This window comes from Paroedura picta, chromosome 9, assembly GCF_049243985.1.
Source record: "Paroedura picta isolate Pp20150507F chromosome 9, Ppicta_v3.0, whole genome shotgun sequence".
NCBI classification, from domain to species: Eukaryota; Metazoa; Chordata; class Lepidosauria; order Squamata; family Gekkonidae; genus Paroedura; species Paroedura picta.
Genome location: NC_135377.1, coordinates 35,930,787 through 35,950,161, shown reverse-complemented (window position 1 = coordinate 35,950,161; position 19,375 = coordinate 35,930,787). Strand labels below are relative to the sequence as shown.

Genomic DNA, 19,375 nt, shown 5'->3' with positions numbered 1-19,375 from the left:
GAAAGGGTTGCAGAATTACAATTCATATAATTTAGCCTAACTGATGCTGGAGACAGATGGGAAACAAAGCCTCTGTTGCATTTGACTTCCTTACACTTATATCCCCCCCCTTGAGCCTTTTATGACAACTAATCAAGTGCTGGGATTCCTGAGTTAGACAGATATGCTGGAGCATGGGTGCCCAAGATCAGGAAGTTGAGGCAGATGAACAGCAAGAGCATGCAATTAAGATACTGACCCTTCTAGGCTGAAAGCATCCAGGATAAAGAGGGCCAGTATTGGTCATGTCTTCTTCCTACCACCATGCACAAAGTACCACTATGTTCTTCTAGCAAGGGAAACACAATGCTTTAATTTATCATTGTGTCCTTGGCCACTGAAAGCTTCTTTATGGGACAAAACAATAAAGTTATATCTTCTGAAGGATCAGCTTCTTGAAACTTCGAGAAATATGCAGAACTACCAAATTTACCTGGCGACTCTGTCATAGAGATGCTCCGGCTGGATGCACGAGACAAACTTTTGAATTTCGGAACTATCCTCTGAGGGTGAGGGGTTATAAACAGCTGTTTTGGAGTCTGTCCAAACTCTAAGATTTGTGTCAGCAGTGCTACTCTTTCATTTGGGTCCATAATTCTTCAAGAAGGAAAAGAAACAATTTAAAAAGATAAGTGTTTTATACTAAGTGCGAGCTGATAGCCCTGTATATTCTGATTGATAGCAGCTCTTCAAGGTATTCATATACAGTTTTTCAAACCTGCTGCCAGGGATCCTTGAACTGAATCAGCAGGCAATTTTTAACAATAATTCTCCACTAGTTAATACATGCAATGGCAGAGTTCCTACCTTGCACAGAATAATTTTTATTTGAATTCTGATTATGTTTTCATGTGTGCATGCTTCCCCGCTATCTTGCTATTTACAATTTATATCAGGCGTTAACAATTTATGGGAAAAGTAGTGTAGTTCAGAGAATTCAGTGAGGCTCATTCAGTGTAAGTTCTGGAGAACAAAGGCCTCATGTAAGAGAGAGGAAACAACTTAGTAGTTCACTTCCTATTATTACTGATTTCCAGCCCCTCCCCCTCTATATCTCCAAGCTACATGGGATGTCCTAGTGCCTTGATAATAAGACATCCCATCTAGTGCCTGGGAATGCTGAGTTGCACTAGCCCCATTCTCTAGACCCATGGGTAAAGGGTACCAGAAGCAAAACAACACCATTACAGGCTTGTAAAAGTCAAGGGACGACAATAGAATTAATAGTACCGTTATACTAACATGTAAATTACGGAAGTAAACAATTCTCAACTTTAAAGTTTAGCTACAGCATCCTAATAGCAGCTGATTAAAATATTGCCACCCCCTAAGTCAATACAGGGTTCTGGCTGTCCATTAAAAACAGTTCTTTAGCCTGGTCAGAAGACCTGGCACACCCAGTTAAAAAGGAGGATAAAAATTTGACTCGAATCCCTTCATAAAATGGACAATACAATAGAACATGCAAGACAGATTCAATACTATTCAATCCACATGGACAAATTCTAGGGACCATTATTGAATCTCCCGGTTAGCAAGGGAGAGGGTAAAACATTTAACCTCATTAACATAAAAGCGATCGAGGGCAAAAGAAGAAGGGGACGACAGAGAATGAGGTGGCTGGATGGAGTCATTGAAGCAGTAGGTGCAAACTTAAATGGACTCCGGGGAATGGTAGAGGACAGGAAGGCCTGGAGGATCATTGTCCATGGGGTCGCGATGGGTCGGACACGACTTCGCACATAACAACAACAACAACATAAAAGCCCTTCTCCATTCTGGATTAATTAATTGATAAAAATATAGGGCTGTAGACTCCAGTCCAGGTCGAATTCCTACACTAAGTGGGGAGCTTGTTTTATCAGCTACACTAGTTAATTCTTGTAATTTTAGTGGTATTCCTTACCTGTTCAGATCAACTCCTCCTTCATATGTTAATGGATGAAATACTTTAAAAAAGATATAAGAAGGTTATAATTTATTATTGCAGAGTCCTGCTGTAATACTAAAATAGAGTGTGATTCTCACAATGACATTATTTTGCATCATATTTAGACTAAAGAAGTACCCTTTTGACTGTATAACCCAACTCCCATGGCAACAGCCTACTTTACTTCCTTTTAGCCACAGGCTAACATACATCTTCATACTGAGATTTTTAATTTGTGATTTCATCTTATCTTTTTAATGGTATGCTTCTGCTAATGGATAGTTTTTATAATGTTTATATATGTTCAATAGCTTTTTTTAAAGTGGCTTGTAGTTTATGTACCATGATTTTCAATTGTAAGCCATACTCTGAAAAGGTTGCACAGAAATATTTTAAATATATAAATAAATATTTAACATTTACAGTTCCTTTTCTTGTAATTTCAACTTTGCAATGATTTATGTTCCTCCTACACTAGACATTTCATATATTTAAATTTAAATATCTCTCTAATTTCTGCATCACCACACTTGCCTCTACAGCCTGTACATCTCCAACATAAATATCAGACTCATTTTAATAGGAATGACATACCATCTTTACAAAGACAAGTTTCTTGGCCAGCAAACATAGAAGAAAAATCCTTATTAATAATGGCTTCTCCCGATGTGAATTTTCCCCTTAACAAAAAAACTACTTTGTTCATGGACAACCAGTACAGTACAGGGCTTACAGAGTATAAAAGTCAAACTAAGAAAATCTGGTCCCTACCCCTGACCGCTTCCCATCAAGAGTAGAAGAAGAACTAGACAAAGGGGAAAATACTTTTGCTTGTGTTTGTGTTCACTATCCATTGCATTTAGCTAGTAATGATGAATATGCTCCATTAGTCACTCATATTCATTTCCAAAACATAAATAGTAAGCAATTTTCATGGCACTTTTGAAGGTGATCAACCACAAACTGATTTCATTGGTTTTGGTTTTTTTAAAAAATTATGCTCCAGCAAAGTTAAGCAAGCATTAGAAGTCCCACTAATTTCTTTGGAAGATATTTAATGGTGTGTTTACATCTCTTTGAATTCAGTGAGACTTTAAAGTATGATCATGCCCATAACTTTGCTATAGAAGAGCAATTATTATTATTACTATTACATAAACACTCTATATTTAAAAAATTAGATATGCCCTTTTAACAGAAAGTTGACAGAATTGCCACAAAACATAAATTTGCTTTTGTAGTCAATGCTTAAAGAATGTTGAATTTACCATTCTGGGCTACAACAGCTTCGCTTCCCTTCTGTTTGTAGCCAAACACTAAGTCAATCCATTCATGCAGATGTTCTGACACATATTGGCTTTCTAAAGCATCTCGGCTCTTCTGAAGGAAGTCATCAGCATCTGGGATGGAGGATACCAGAGGGTAAACATAGAAACCTCTGAAAAGAATGAAGGCCAAGTTCCACTAAGGACTGAGGCTATTTATTCAACCAGAACTCCAAGTACCTGATGCCCATGGGGGAAGTTCTACATTTTCAACCATCTTTCCTCCTTGGGTCTTGCCGAGATCCAGATTCAGACTATTCACTAGGAAACTGGAATCATTTTCATAGAATTCAGGAATTAGCTGGAGGAAATAATGTAAAGAGTGTGGGAAATGGTATAGACATATCCAGAGGGTTTTTTTTTTTTGTCGGGGGCACACAAAATATGCCATTCAGTACTACCAATCACACCTTTTCCTGCCTTTTGTACAAATGTGTCTCACCTCTGTAACAGATAAAAGCAAAAACAGTTGCTGTAAGAAAGGAGGATCTGATGCTTCTTCTGCCACATAAGTAGCCATTCTACATGGGGTCAAAGGTCAGCAAGTGCTCTCAAGTGCCAATAGCTCCCTGAAGATACTGACATGGAAAACTGTGAAAACTAAGTGCCACAGTACAAAATGTACTGCCACAGTAACGAAATGTATGAACATTTATCAATATTCCTAAACTACCATGGGAAAAGATTAACAAGGATTAACTGTTGCACATGATTAAATACAAGGAATGGTTAAATATCTCAAATTGTGATCACTGTCTAACACAATTAGAAGAGTTAGAGCAATTGTACAGTAGAAAACAACATTTCAGTTGGGGTGAGAATACACAGTCTTGGAAGTAAAAGTCATTTATTTCAAATGAACAGATTTTCAATTTAACAAATTGGTACCAAGTTGGGGTGTACAAAAAAAAAAGTCAGCATTTTTTGGTTCAGGTCTATTAGGCTCAAAAGTTTTTTGGTATTTCCGAAAAATCCCAGATCCCAGTACCAGTATGTTATTCTAAGGAAATCACATTTTTTTTTAGTCTAATTGACCCGACCAGAATAAGCGCAACAATAATTTGCACAGCACTGCAAGAGAAGCTAGTCCGAGGATCTGTGTGTGGCACTACACCTCTAGGGCCAAGATATATTTCAAGTTCAAACCAACTGGCAGAAAATCTATAGGTTTAGATCTAGCCATGATTATTTTGCAGCCAAGGCACTTCTGCCCAGAAATAAGGAGTGAAGGTAGAATTTTACTGATTCCTCACCCCCCACACAAAGACCCCCCCACACACACACACTGTTCCTGGAGGTCAACTCTAATCTTCAGTTGTATAATAGACTGTGGCAGGATAATTAACTATTATTCTATTCTATTAGCAATTAGATAGGACTAGGATCTACACCAAGTTTAAATATTCATAAAGAATCCAATGTACAGTTTACAAAAATGATGACATAACATTGTTTGCTCTGCTTAACTATTTGGAAGGGAGGAAATGGAGAACCATACAGTATGAAGCAAGTACTGCTGTATGTTACAACAGAAAGCTCAAAAGAGACATTTTTGAAAACATCTTCTAATGTCAGTAATGTGAAATTCTTCTCAGAAGGCACAAGGGATGGTGAACACTGTTTGGATGAACTCCCGGAATATTTAAGGAATAGCCTCAAAACCTGTTCCTAAGAACAGACGTTGAAAGGGTACCCTCCCCTGGTCCCTGGCCAGGCAGCTTAAGGTGGCTTTGGGCCGCAGCTCACAGCCAGATCAAGTGGGGCAAGCAGCTCGGCCAGGACAGAGCTACTTAGCAGCTACTTAGCAGGCCCAGCCTAGTAAGCCAAGAGGCCCTTGTTAGCAGGCTCTGCTTAACAGGCCAAGAGGCCCTTGTTAGCAAGCCCTCCATCACAACCCTTTGCCCAGGGCCCTCTCCCCTTACCTGCTGATGGCTCCAGGCATCTGAGAGCAAAGAGGCTAGAGTCCAGGGATGGAGGGCGGGAGCTGCAGGGACAGGGCCAATCAGGGCAAAGCTGGCTATATCCTGATTGGCCCTATTCCAACTTGGACAGCCGGACACATCCCACCCCCTATGCTGTTTCACAAATATATAGAGGAACAACAATGGATAAGGATAACTGGACCTATCACCCGTATTCTAGTACACTTTCAAAAATACATTCTAGAATCCATTTTAGATTCTGTACACTTGGACTTACCATATTTGCCGGCGTATAAGCCGACTGGGTGTATAAGACGACCCCCCAACATTTCCAATCAATATACAGTACTATGGGCAACTATGGGCAGCTATGTCTATCCCAACTGAAGTGCACCCGGCGTATAGGACGACCCCCCACTTGGAGGCATGTTTTTCAGGGGGGGAAAAGTAGTCTTATACGGCAGCAAATACTGTAGCAATGAACTTACTGAAATCCAGCAGTTTTCAAAGAACCTGAAGCCTTTTTATAACTGCAGAGTACCAGCATAAGAGCCAGCCAATGTCAGAGAAACTTACAGGCCTTTTGGGACCACTGTCAGGTTCTCATGTGCTTCTTTAGCATTAGTACCTCAGTAGACAAAAAAAGAATATGAAGCCAATAGGTATGGACTAGAGAGAAAGCATGCTGTTACCTCCTTGAAGTCTGTTGCTCCATCCAAGCAATTCTTCCAGGTTTCTGCAATGCTGTAGAACAAAACAAAATACACTGTTTTCAGGGAGATTCTGCAGGATGCAACAAAATAAAGTGAAACTAGTAGCAATCATCCAAGCTAACCTGTTGAACATTCTGTCAGGATGATCGAACTTTCCATTTTGCAAGCAAAGCATATATTCTGGTGCTGCAGAAACAAAAGAGACCAGATGTCATATACAATTAATCAAGCTTCATTACTACATGCTGAGGAGAACCTCTGTGGGTGTCTTACCAACTCTGACAAGATAAAACAGAACATAACCCGGGGAAGAGTAGTGGCTGCCATACATAAATTTTGGTTCTGGCATTTCCTGATAGCGCTCCTGCCAATATATAAAGGAGAAAGAACACTTCAACACTAATATTTTTTCTATATTCAACTTAGACATAGCTGAACAATTAACTTTATTATTTATTACTAGTTTCAAAGCCCCTTTATAAAAAGGGGTTTTGAAAGGGGGGTTGCCTCGTGCGGTTTTGAAAGGGGGGTTGCCATCTGCTCCCCACCCACCTCTCCCTCGGGGTCCTACATCACCGCTGAGGGAGGCAGCTGGGCCTCGTCAGGCACCGCCAGCACCTCCCCGTCCTGTTCGCCAAACCTCATTGCTGAATCTGAAGCCATGGAGGTCCCAGCAGCATTTGCGGAATCTCTGTCAGAGCTGGATCTTTCCGAGGGGCTGCCGGGACTCCCGAGGACGTCCTGTCTGTCTCCAGAGCTGGAGGGAGGGGGGGCCTTCCAAGGCAAGGAGGGAATCCCCAGCAGCCGCGCTTCGCGCGACTGCTGGGGGTTGCCTCGGGCGGCAGTCTGAAGCTGCGCGAGGCGCTTCGCGCCTCCCACAGCGTCAGACCGGCAAGGAGGGAATCCCCAGCAGCCGCGCTTCGCGCGACTGCTGCAGGTTGCCTCGGGCGGCGGTCTGACGCTGCGCGAGGCGCTTCGCGCCTCCCGCAGCGTCAGACCGGCAAGGAGGGAATCCTCGGGCGGCGGTCTGACGCTGCGCGAGGCGCTTCGCGCCTCCCGCAGCGTCAGACCGGGAGCAACTGCGAGCCGCGCTGCGCGCGGCTCGCAGTTGCTCAGCCTGGGAATCGGAGGGACCAATCGGCAGGCGCTTCGCGCCTGCCGATTGGTCCCTCCGATTGTCTGTCGTGAGGAAGGGTCCAACCCGGACCCTTCCTCATCACGGACAAAGCCCACCTCTAGGGGGCTTAACGAATTATATAGTCCGTGGCGCCCGTGGCGCCACGGGCTGTTTAAAGATATTTATATACCGCCCTCCCAAAGGCTTAGGGTGGTTTACATAAAACAGGAACGATACAGATAACTCAATTTCAATTTAGCACGGCTATAATTTCATAATTACTCCTCCAACCCAGTGACTTTTTAGAATGTGAACTGCGGATTATTATAGGGGATAGTTCCAAAAGTTGCTAAATTACTAGAATATATTGCATGGCATTTGCACACTGGGCAAAAGGAACAGTTCAACTTCTTTAATAAAATAATGGGCTACAGTTGTCACCCAATTCAAGCAAATAAAATATATCCATGCTCCCACCACCCAAATGTCCATCCAAAACTGCATTAAAAGCACAAAGAAGTTCATTTTTCTACATACCAACAATCGTTCTAGTCGCTCTTTATTCAGGGCACCTATTGGCTTACTAAGGTCTCGAAAACTTTCAGGCTTTGTCAAATCTACAGAAAATAAGGGTTTTAAAAAATAAAAGCTTTTTGTACATTATTATAGTATCTACATTTAACAGAAGATTCCCATTTTCCAACATGTATGAGCAAGAACTATTGACAGATCTGAAAGTTGTTTTTCTTTTTCCATTGCCCATAGCAACACTCACCAATATTTTATCCACTAATTAACTTATTTTATTTAAAACAGTTGTATCTACCTTTTAACCCTATTAGATTGACACACATAAAAACTTTAATACATATGAACAATAAAAACAGTAACACCATATGAACAGTAATGAGCCAGAGAAGAAGACCAATGACCTTGACTAAGAGTATGCCAAACTAGACCAAACCCCCAGAACTTTAAAGCTATTACACCAATAGGACTGTGAATGAAGCAATGCACATTTTGAGGTTATGCATGTTATAAATACTTAATGAATAAATAAACTTGCATATTAAGCTAAAAACAGGTGCTTAACTATTTAATAATGCTTAAATTTGTTGGAAGCTTTTGCATTGCACTTTCCCTCTGATCTTACAAGTTGAGACGGAAGAAGACCAAGATGTTGCACCTTCCTTTATGAAGCAACAGGTGGCAGCACCACAGCGATTTATGGAGGATGGTTTTCTCTCGTCCTTTGCCTTGGTCATGTTCCATATCAGCACATACTATCCCTTTGGATCAAAACTCTCCCAAAACCTATACAAGGAGGGACACGACTATCTAATGCCTTATGCTTAAAAAGCTCATATAAACGGCTCTTTCAAACTGATGCCTGGAGGAAGCACTCTAACTGCCCCCTTTACTTAAGTAATTTGCTTGCCATCTTTGAACCTCATCTAGCCCAATAATTACTTTTTTAAAAAAATCATGAAACCATGCTCTATTAAATACATGCTTTTATCTAGTAGATAAGAATTAGTGGTTATCTTCAATTTTTTGTTAATTTGTAGATTTCCATGGAACAGGCTCTTTGTATAAATGCTAAAGTCTTGAGGACCTCATGAAGCAGTTATGCTTTAGGTCCATCTAGACATATGAGTCAGAAGCAACTAATTGTTCTTTGTTAACTGTCTCTAGTAGCAGAAGGTTTAGAGCACACAATTCAGCCAGGTGGCACCCTACTGCACTTGAATTAAGAAACAGGGAACCAGCCAGTCCGTTGCCATATTCTTCTACAAAGGTTCTTACCCAGTTCGGCACTAGAGTAATCTGCGATGATCCAAGGAAATACAGGATACTGAGAGAGATCATTGCAGCTCCGATCAGCCAGATTGTTGAGGTGGAGAAGATACTGGTAGTTGGAAATATGCCCTCGTTGCCACTGTAACATGTAACTCTCTGCTGCTTGCTCTACAACATGATTCTCTAGGCGTAGTGAAGTGCAAAAGGAAATGGAAGAAAAATAGTCTGCCTTTATTTCAAATAATCTGATGATCCAGTAGTCATGGACAACATAAGGACATTAATAATGTCCTCTAATTCCACCCTTGTGTCGAATCCATTGCAACCAAGAAACTTGGCTGAAGCCAGTATTATAACAAAATCAGTTGACAGCAAGCAAAAAAGCTGCAGAAGCAGAAGAAGAGCCAGTTCTTGATACCCCACTTTTCACTACTCAAAGAGGTTCCAAAGTGGCTTGCCAATACCTTTTGGTTTGTCCATCCAAAACAGATGCCCTCTGAGGCAGGTGGTGTTGAGAAGGCTCTATGATAACTTCTCTGGAAGAGAACAGTAACTAGTCCAGTTGGGTGCATGTAGCAGAGTGAGGAATCAAATTTGGTTCTCCAGATTTGGTGCACCACTCTTTAACCACTATAACCACTATGCTTTCAAGCACCAGAATCAATCATTGGCTGAAACTAGAAATTTCCCAAAGAGGCAACCAGCACATAATCAAAGATAATATCAACCAATGTTTCAGTTTGCACCACACTCATACAGGGCTGTCTTAATGCATGGGCACACTGGGCTATTGCCTGGGGCCCCCATGCTTATCTTTGTAACGGCAAGCTGTTTATATAAAATGTGAAAATTGTGTAATGTAGACCTGGTTTTTAAAGGTTTAAATGGTGATTTTGTTGGAGGCATCGATAAATATAAGTTTAATGTTATTGATAATTTACATTTTTATTCCCGTGAATGGTTGTGTTATAGGGCCTAATTGCACGGCTTTGCCTGGGGGTATATAATGCTGTTAAAACAGCCCTGCACCCATAAGGATACAGTCCATTTGAATACACTACTTTGAAATCTACACAGCTAAGCAGAGGGAAAAACCTAGCCAAAAGAAAAGCCTTCCAATATTTAGAATGATCAATAAGCTGGAAGTGAAGAAGGAGGCACAATACCAAAAACTAAGACACTATGAGCTATAGCAAGAGCCAAGTGATGATCTAAGGCAGGGGTAGTCAACCTGTGGTCCTCCAGATGTTCATGGATTACAATTCCCATGAGCCCCTGCCAGCAAATGCTGGCAGGGGCTCATGGGAATTGTAGTCCTTGGACATCTGAAGGACCACAGGTTGACTACCCCTGATCTAAGGCATACAATCCTAGATTTAGAGAGGGTTTGAAGATAAATAAATAAGAAAAACACAGGAGGCATCCCCAAAATATGGAGTTTAGATTAGATGGGGGAGGGGGTTATTTCCTCTTGGAGGAAAGCAGATCTTTAAAAAATATCCTAATAGTCTACTGTTGTATTACTGCAGTGTGATATATTTTCATTTTTAACACAATAGACTAGATAACTGGCAACCAACTGAGCGAAGCCACTTGATCTGACAAACCTTCTTTCCATCAGACACAAGAATTCAAACAAGTCTTACCCCAGTTTCTATAGCACTCATGACCAGACATTTGGGGGGGGGGGAGGATTATCCTGTAAGCTTGGTAGGTCCTCTCTGACAGGAAAGGAAACCATGACAAAGGAAAAAAGACCACTTTTTACAAGTGAAGCAACTAGCAGAATTCAACAGCAGTGCCAGAAAATGGCAAAGCTTAGGAAGTAGGGAAAGATTTCCAACAGCTATTTCTTGAATGACAGGGTCTGGCTGCAATTATTCAAGATCTCATCATCTCTAGATTGGACTACTGTAACCCTCTTTACATAGTAATTTCAAAGCTCTGAATAGCTGGGGATCAGGTTACTTGGTACTAGCTGCCCAAGAACTTATGGCATCTAAGTTCAGAAACCTACAAAGTGAGGTGGGAAGGCCTTCTGGGTGAGGGAGACATGATCTTTTCCTGTTTATGAAATCTTGTCTATGTCCCTTAACTCAATGGTCCCCAAACCCCGGTCCAATGACCGGTACCGGTCCATGGATCAATCGGTACGGGGCCATGGCTCCTCCTTGTCCTCCTCCCTGGCTGCTGCCTCGAGAACTGCCCTGCCACTCTGCCGCTGGCTCACCTTTGGTGCTCTCCAGTGGCCGCCATGGCTGGGGCTCCCCTCGGCATGGCACTGTGCAGGTGCTGCTGGCAGCACCCCTCAGTAGGTGGCAGGAAGTCAGGGGCGCCGGCGGGAAAGCAAGTGGTGCAGGGGCTCAGGCGGCAGCGTCCCTCAGCAAAAGACTACCACCTTCCCGGGCCTCAGTAAAATTGTCAAGCGTTGACCAATCCCCGGTGATAAAAAGGTTGGGGACCACTGCCTTAACTTTCTGCCTGATCTATGAACCTTCGTTTACACAAGCATTTGTTTTTTCTAGCTCTACTACTGCTGGTATATTTTTAAGCTCTGTTTTACTGGTTTTACAAGAAGGGTAGGTTTTTTTATCCTGCTTTTCTCTACCTTGAGGAGGCTCTAAGTGGCTTATAATTCTCTTCCGTTCTCCTCCCTACAACAGGCATCTTGTGAGGTAGGTGGAGCTGCACAAGTTTCGTGAGAACTGTGACTGGCCCAAGGTTACCCATCTGGCTGCATGTGAAGAAGTGGGGAATCAAACCTGGTTCTCCAGATTGGAGTCTACTGGTCTTCACCTCTACTAGTATCAAAGCCCATTTTAAAAACAGGTTCTAAAAGGGGTGATGGGAAACTCCTACTACCCTCTACTGCTGAGGCCAACATCCAGGAAGGCTATGGGCACACAATTGCCAGACAGAGAAGGAAGCAGCAAGAGAACTCTGACACTAATAAAGTGCAGCAAGAATCAGAACACAGAACTCTCAGTACATATCTGGCTTGGTATGCAGATGTATCTATTTCTAGTTTTTTATTGTAGTTTTTGATCATACTGTAGCTGTATGAATGGTGAAGGCCCTGGCAAACCACCCCGTATTGAGTCTGCCATGAAAACGCTAGACGGCATCACCCCAAGGGTCAGACATGACTCGGTGCTTGCACAGGGGATACCTTTACCTTTAGATGTATGAAGGCTCAGAGAACTTTTTGTAGAAAGTCTCTCCATAACCAAAGAACTCTTGTGTGTTCTTAAATAGTTATGCACAGTTCCATTGTGAATCTCTATTGTAACCTAGCCTTAGTTCCAAAATAATAACTTCCTATTCAATTCTCTATTGATAAAAAACCTGAGAAGCCATCTACCTGTCATATACACAGAATTTTAAAAAATCCAGTTATACCTAAATAGGTTGCCACGTAGAAATAGACATCATCTCGATCTTGAGTGTTGTAGAACTTCAAATAGATATCTGAACAAAGATCATTCTCTGTGCAAAATACTTCCAGACCCTTGGAAATTTAAGAGGAACAAACAGATGGGCAATGAATTTCAGTACCAGACAAGTAATACTATGTTCTATGGGCACAGAGATTCAATGTGCTGCCCTCCTAAACTGGTTTGGTAACACCATACAGTAAAGGCTTCATTACCTAATATTCCTTGGGAATGGGCATTGCCTGATATGTACCAAATACTCAAGTTTATTGTTCTGTCCTGCCCTCTATCCAGAGAAGCCTACAGTGACCAAACCCCGTCCCATTTGTCCCCCGTCCCATGGCACCAGCCCTCATGCCTGGTGGGCACTTCCTCTAATGGTTTCACATTCTATCAGTTTGTTAATTAATTGACAAATCGACCTGACTGGCTTCTGTGTCAAACTTCTGTCATGCCCTACCTGTACCTGCAACCTGTATGTGGTTGCTAGTATATCAATTTACCATATGTGCACCTTAATAAAACAAAAATAATTTTTAAAACTTTGTTCCTTGAACAAGCTAAATGGCAACCTGTGTCATTTTCTGTGTTCCACTACTATTTTGTCTTGTGAACTCTTAGCTCTGGTCAGAGGCAAGATGCCTGTTGTCCCCAATAGGCCTCAAGATTGCCTCTATCTTGGAAGCCTCAGAAAACATTCAGAGATGGTGGCATCCTACCTAGTGGCAGGTGGGTTATCCAGCTCCTTGGGTTTCTGTAATCTTGTTTTGTTCCATCTTGTGGACGTTCCCTTAGTTGGGGTCTGAGGATTTGGCCTCGGCTAAGTGGAATGTAACCACACACACCCTCCCCAATCTATAATAGCCATCCTGTGCAGAAGGCAGTCAAACAGGCCAGCCATGCATGAATCTTCCAGTAGAGCTGGACCCTGACAGCATGAGGACAGCAAACGGAGAGACAAAGGAGGTACCAAGGAGTAGTGTCAACAGGCAGCATGGGTTGTAAAAAGCCCAACATTGGCTGAAATGGTATGAGTGGGGTCCAAATATGCAAGAGTATGATGGCTGAGGGGGAGGAACCTGCCCTCTGCTGACAGAGCAATCTGAAACATTTATAACAGTTTGACTATGGAAAACAGAAAGGACACTGGGTTAGATCCAAAGGTGCTGCTCCATAAATATAATGGAACTTCAAGGAGAGGAAATTTGCAGCTTCTCCTTCCCATGGCAGATCCTGACTTCAGAGTTTTTATGATGGTTCCCCAATCTCCACCTTCAGGGAGGTGGGTGGACTTGGGATGGGGGAGGAGGCTATACCTTCCTTTACAGTAGTTTAGATCCAGCCTCCCAAGAAATTTAATCTGGCAATCTGGCACAGAAGTATGTATAGAAGGCACCTGGGAATCATGGAATATACCAAAACATTAGGAACTTACCAATGGCAACAAGCCATGTCTTCTTTTATAGATACGTCGAACACTATGCAGTGTCACTTGAACTACAGGCTTCTGTATAACAAGAAGAGACATACAAAATATAGGATGAGAAGACCAAAGTTCTATTAATTTGGGATTTTGTGAGAGTTTATGCTTCTGAGTTTTATTGGCTGATCTAACAATTTTGTCTTGTAGATTAAAAGTATGCTTGCTGGGTGTGTGAGTGGGGGGGGGGTGAGTGTGTGTGTGTGTGGGGGGGGGGGTTATCACCACCTAGAGTGCCAGAAATCCTTGTGCTAGTCCTATAAATGCTTTAAATATCAATAATTATATAATGCACACCATGCAATAGTATCCTTTTTCCACATGAACCATATGCAAAGCTTTAACTTCCCCCTAGTTTCTACTGATAATGGGCCTCAACATTTACATGTAAAAAGAGAAATAAAGAATTCAAGTTTCTAGGATCATACTATACTAGCTCTACAGGATTAACTCATTACTAACCCTCCAAAACAACATGATGCAGACATGCTGCTGAAAATAATTGAGAGTAATTAAAGGGAGAAGAAAATGGGAGCGGAAGCTAATTATTCAAACTCCTGAAAGCTTCTGGAATCCCATAAGGAGAGTTCAGATATCCAAATGTTTAATTTCTCCCCAAATTCCTGCGGGCCTCTGACTCAACAAGAATAAAAGAATATGGTTTAGATTAAATAATTTAATATTATATACATATTAAAGAAAATAATTTAATAAGCTGCTTGTTTGTATAGTTTAACAGGTTAAAAGTGGGTGAATGAGAAATATGCTAATGCAAACTATGTATACAACAATATTTTAATAGTGTTTTAACATACACACACATATAAAATGGCATCTATTTCAGCAAGGGTTATGGTACTTAACATAGGCAATAAAGCTAGATTTTGTTGCGGCAGTCTACTAGCCCTGACTGTACTAGACGTTAAATGTCACCTCTGTCTTGTAGACTTGAGGTGGCAATGGTTCAAAACCCATAAAATATAAATCACTGAAGTGCTGTAAGCACCAAAACCATTTGGATTTTAGGGGAAAACCATCAAGGTACTTTAAATCATCTCTCATTCCAAAATAAAAACCTCTATTTGCTCCTGAAAGTTATTTTATAACATGCAAATCTGAGTTATAATACATAATGTTCCTATTAAAAAGCAGAAATAAAAGTTCACCAGCTTCCACAGATCAGCCTCACCTGCCCTTTATCCATTTTTACATGGTTCAAAGGAAGAAGCTCACCAAAGACTTTTGAACCATAATCAAATTTCTGTCTAAACTGTCCCCAAGACCAGTAGGGTAGAAAATGAGAACAGCAGGGTACTTACAGGGTGACCATTAAGAGGCTGGAAATACAAGTTTGCATCAGTGATGCATACGTGACCTGGATTTGTCACCAGTGGAGTAACCATTTCAGCTTTACATTCCATATGCAATGTTTCGGAAACATTCTGAAATCTACAAAGAGTCATAAAACTGAGCTATTTTTATTTATTACTTAAATGTATTACTCGCCTCCCCCAGAAGGTTCGAGGTAAATTACAGCATAGAATAAAACCCCAATAAAACCCCTAAAACAGACATAAAAACTACAATACAAATGCAATCAAACCCCCATTTTACGCAGCATGCAATTCTGTATAAAAAGTAAGCTACTTTATTCATCCCTGTTTGAAGTGCAAGTAACAGGAACTTCTGACACATCTTCAAATATATGTTTGAGTTGCTCTACTTTGTATTTTTGGTTGCCACTAAACAAAAATTATTCCACAATAATTGGCATGCGCATGAGTTCTCAACTGCTTAGGACGTACCAATGCAGATCTCAGTTAATTTATAAATGGCACCATTGCAAAACACAGTTCCAATTAGAACCAGCTGAACAAGTCCATAAAATATTATGGAACAAGGCAAAGCAGCGAGCTTATCAACCATGCAAGATGCCCCAAAATCTCACTTCTAGGCATCTTAATATATTGACTATAGATTAAATAAGGGAAAGGTGACTTCCAAATTCAGCCCCACATAATTTTTCTAGGACATAAGAAAACAAGCAAACATAAATCTTTAAAATATTTGGATGCAATAGTCTAGGGAAGCATTTAGGATAACAGACTATGGTTGGATCCAATAAAGCTCCATTAGGGCATAGATCTTTCTATGACTCTCTACCCTCCACGAAGTGGCTCTCTGTGATCTGCGATGCTTCCTGAACAGTATGGCAAGCAGTTTCAGGGATTTCAGAAGAAAGGGAGTAGAAGGACTTTGATTCTGAATATATTTTTTGCCTACTACCTTAAGCATCATCTTACGTTTTATTTTCTGTATAAGAGTAGGATGAGTAAGAAATATACCTGTTCTTGTCAAACGATGCCCTGGCCAAACGGGATTGTAATATGGCTGTTATCTAGATTTGAAAAACAACGCCATGTGTTATTTTTAATATAGTTGACCATCACAGGAAATTCATCATTAATATTGTTTTAATATTTACCATAGCAGCTTGGTCTCCCAGCTTGTCAAGGTGAGATGCTCTGTACAACTATTTAAAAACAAAAGGAGGCAGACTAAGCTTGGAAGGCCCTATACATATGGTCCGATAATCTACAGAGGTCTGTATTTAAGCAACATGCCTTGTATCATTTCTCCCCGCCCCCCTCCCCAGTCACAAGGCTGCCCCTTGCATGTTATGCTGTGAAATCCAACATGGATTTGCTTCAGCCTAACTCCCCTGAAATCAACAGGCCTAAACTGTAACAACTTGTATGAGATTGTACAGTTGGGCAACCATTAAGCTCAGATTTCCCATTTAACTCTAACATAAATTGCAACTTTTCATATCAGAACTTTTAATTTAAAAAATCAGAGTATGAATATCATATATACCATCCATGTTTCCCATGCAAGACTTCTGACAATCACTATAGCAGGTTTTTGCTTCTATTTTGATAGGGCTTACAATGGAGACTCATCTACCGGACTATGATGCATTTGACTAGCACCCATTTTACAAAAAAAAAAAAGGGGGGGGGGACATTTGCTAACTGCAAAATGAAAACGATTTGTACTTTGAACAAAAAACTGCTCCAGCTATTTGCTTAAATATTTGACAATAAAGGCTTTTTAATTCCCTCACAATAGATGACAATATTATGCGCAACAATCACAGGTGATACTGTCAAAAGCATATTCACACCTGGTGAACAGTATGTATAACATCTTCAACCTTTCCAGGGACATCCAGTTCAAACACATATTCAGTTTTACTCTGAAAGAGAGGAGAAAAGTCATTTTAAATCTGACTGGAATCTAAGTCACAAGACTTCCCGCATTTTTAGAAACTTTTTTCATCAAAAAGTCAAACTATTAAAATCTGAGAATTTTCATTCAGCAGAATTTTTTCCATTGCCATGGCTGCAATATATGGAAAACCAAAGAAATACGTTCCTTTACCACTTTTACAAAGATCTTCTAAATGGAGCTCTGAGAGGTTTTTTGGTTTAATAGGCATCACACAATTTGTTTCATGAAGATACTGAAGTCTGATTAAGGTAAATTCTAGCCAATGATATTTGTTAGCCTTGTCTGTCAATCATAATTTTCTTCCATTCTTTTAATCTTGTTCCCTGGGTAATTCACCAATGAATATTCTTTCAGGAGTGAAAAATTAAGTTTCATGAAATTTAGATTCTTAAGATAAGGAGTGAATACTTACTCTTTCTGTTTTAAAGGGCGCAATAATGTTTTGCTCTTTAGTGAGAAAAGCCTATGAAGAAACAAACCATTATTTAGAATATACTTGGGTAATAGGTTTTTGCATTTGATTTTGTTGGGAAACTAGAGATTCAGGAGGGTTTACTGGGGGAAAGCAAATGTAGAAACAAGAATGAACAAGGTGTGTTTTTTTTGGGGGGGGAAGCTATTCATTATATATTTATTGCACTACAGATGTGTAGATAAGAGCTTTTAAGTCTACCATGCTTACTCCAGAACCACCTCAAAATGTAAGTCTATTTCCCCTCTAAAGCAAACAGGCCAGAAAAGAGACCACAGAAGACAGCTCAAAACAGCTGAGTGACAGGGAGCACTTCCCTACTCACTACACAGCTGTTTTTGCAGCTTTTGCAGGGAACAGAAAGCAGTGGTTTAAAGGGACCTGGAGTTCCTTTAAAGTCCTGATTCCTGCTCCACAAACTGCTTTCTAAGTTCGAGGAAGCTTGTGATAGTAGACTCATAATAACTTGTTTGTGAACCATGAATAGGGCTAGATTTGTGACAAATTTTGCTTCGTGGTTCAGTTCATGCTCATCCCTAACAGAATTGAACAAGTTAGGCAACGTGCAATAGTAGCTTAATCCAAAAGAAACACTACATGGGGAAATGTTCCTAAGCAGTGTTTATTAAATCAGTGAAGATGAATCAGAGAGCACAAACTCATACAATTACTTAAGCTTGATAAACCACCCTTTGAACTGATTAACCATGCAACACAAATTGGTATCAGCAACAAGCTCCCACTTTCAAGGTAAAACTAAATTTATTGAGCATTAAATGTTTGAGACTAAGTACCAAAATAAAACCATTGTATTGTGTTAATTTCCATCCTAGGAGCATACTGAAATAGCAACACCATCAACTAGAAGGTTACTCAAGATGTGCGAGTAATTCTTCAATTTGTTTCTTCTTTTCTAAATGAACTGCAATTGACTGCTGCAGGGCCAAATCCAATCAGCAATGGTATTGACATTTACACTACTGCATATCAGTAATCTCTAAATCTTGGTTCTTAATTTTGGGCTTCCACTGAAAGGTTCACATGGCTTTCTCCTGTTTCATACTAACCAAGGCTGGATTATCCCTTTTTGATCACCCAAATTTTGGATTAGGGTCTTATCTTCTATGGACTGGCCACTATAACAAACTCCATTTTCTGTTCAGGACACTGCTGCTTAATTAACTGCTGAAGGCTTTCATAGCTGGAGTCAACTGGCTGTTGTGGGTATTCTAGACTGTGCAGTCATGGCCCAGTAGCTCTAGACTCTGACATTTTGCCCAGTAACTATGGTTGCCATCTCCAGTGGCCGGACACATCAAGATGGGAATCTTCCCATCTCAAAGTATGGAGCGTGTGAATAGTTACTGGGGATTTTACTTACTTCTTGGGCGGTGAGGGTGACCCACCACATTCCTGTCTTAGCTGAAATGCATTATTTTTAAGCTGAGAAACTGACATAAGCATCTCTTACCTGATTTGATATAACAGAAATTGTTCCAGGGGTTACCCTAGAAGACAAATGTAAAAACCAGTTATTGCAGTAACAAAAACAAAGACAAGGCTCTTAACATCAAGACCACATACCCTGTAAGCAGGTTTCTCTCGTTGTCTTCAGGTGCTTCTATTTTAATAGTGTCTCTCAAAGGGATCTGTATGAATTTACAGAAATATTACTTTTTTTTCTTTTCCCTCCCTCTGAAACAAACAGGCTATTGTATTCTGGTAATTGTCACATTTCCTTACCTTCAAAATGGGCTGGTTTATTTCATCAGGTTCAAATATCAAAGATTTTGAGCAGATTTTCAATGATCCCCTGACTTTCCTTAGATTTCAAGGAAACAAAAAGATT

At 40.6% G+C, this 19,375-nt stretch overlaps 1 protein-coding gene across 2 annotated transcripts in view; it reads right to left on the bottom strand.

Moving 5' to 3' along the window:
- Nucleotides 1-19,375, bottom strand: part of NSMAF (neutral sphingomyelinase activation associated factor) — a 46,723-nt gene that overhangs the window by 12,818 nt on the left and 14,530 nt on the right. For both annotated transcript variants that reach the window (XM_077352336.1, XM_077352334.1), the window contains exons 3-21: nucleotides 19,270-19,348; nucleotides 19,111-19,175; nucleotides 18,998-19,034; nucleotides 17,467-17,517; nucleotides 16,948-17,019; nucleotides 16,246-16,293; nucleotides 16,106-16,158; nucleotides 15,080-15,209; nucleotides 13,716-13,787; nucleotides 12,246-12,354; nucleotides 8,853-9,029; nucleotides 7,584-7,663; nucleotides 6,203-6,293; nucleotides 6,052-6,115; nucleotides 5,909-5,960; nucleotides 3,475-3,595; nucleotides 3,238-3,369; nucleotides 1,946-1,988; nucleotides 473-636 (exon numbers count right to left, since the gene is read on the bottom strand). In XM_077352336.1, the coding sequence (XP_077208451.1) occupies nucleotides 473-636; nucleotides 1,946-1,988; nucleotides 3,238-3,369; nucleotides 3,475-3,595; nucleotides 5,909-5,960; nucleotides 6,052-6,115; nucleotides 6,203-6,293; nucleotides 7,584-7,663; nucleotides 8,853-9,029; nucleotides 12,246-12,354; nucleotides 13,716-13,787; nucleotides 15,080-15,209; nucleotides 16,106-16,158; nucleotides 16,246-16,293; nucleotides 16,948-17,019; nucleotides 17,467-17,517; nucleotides 18,998-19,034; nucleotides 19,111-19,175; nucleotides 19,270-19,348 (1,640 nt within the window). The remainder of the gene's footprint in view (nucleotides 1-472; nucleotides 637-1,945; nucleotides 1,989-3,237; nucleotides 3,370-3,474; nucleotides 3,596-5,908; nucleotides 5,961-6,051; nucleotides 6,116-6,202; nucleotides 6,294-7,583; nucleotides 7,664-8,852; nucleotides 9,030-12,245; nucleotides 12,355-13,715; nucleotides 13,788-15,079; nucleotides 15,210-16,105; nucleotides 16,159-16,245; nucleotides 16,294-16,947; nucleotides 17,020-17,466; nucleotides 17,518-18,997; nucleotides 19,035-19,110; nucleotides 19,176-19,269; nucleotides 19,349-19,375) is intronic.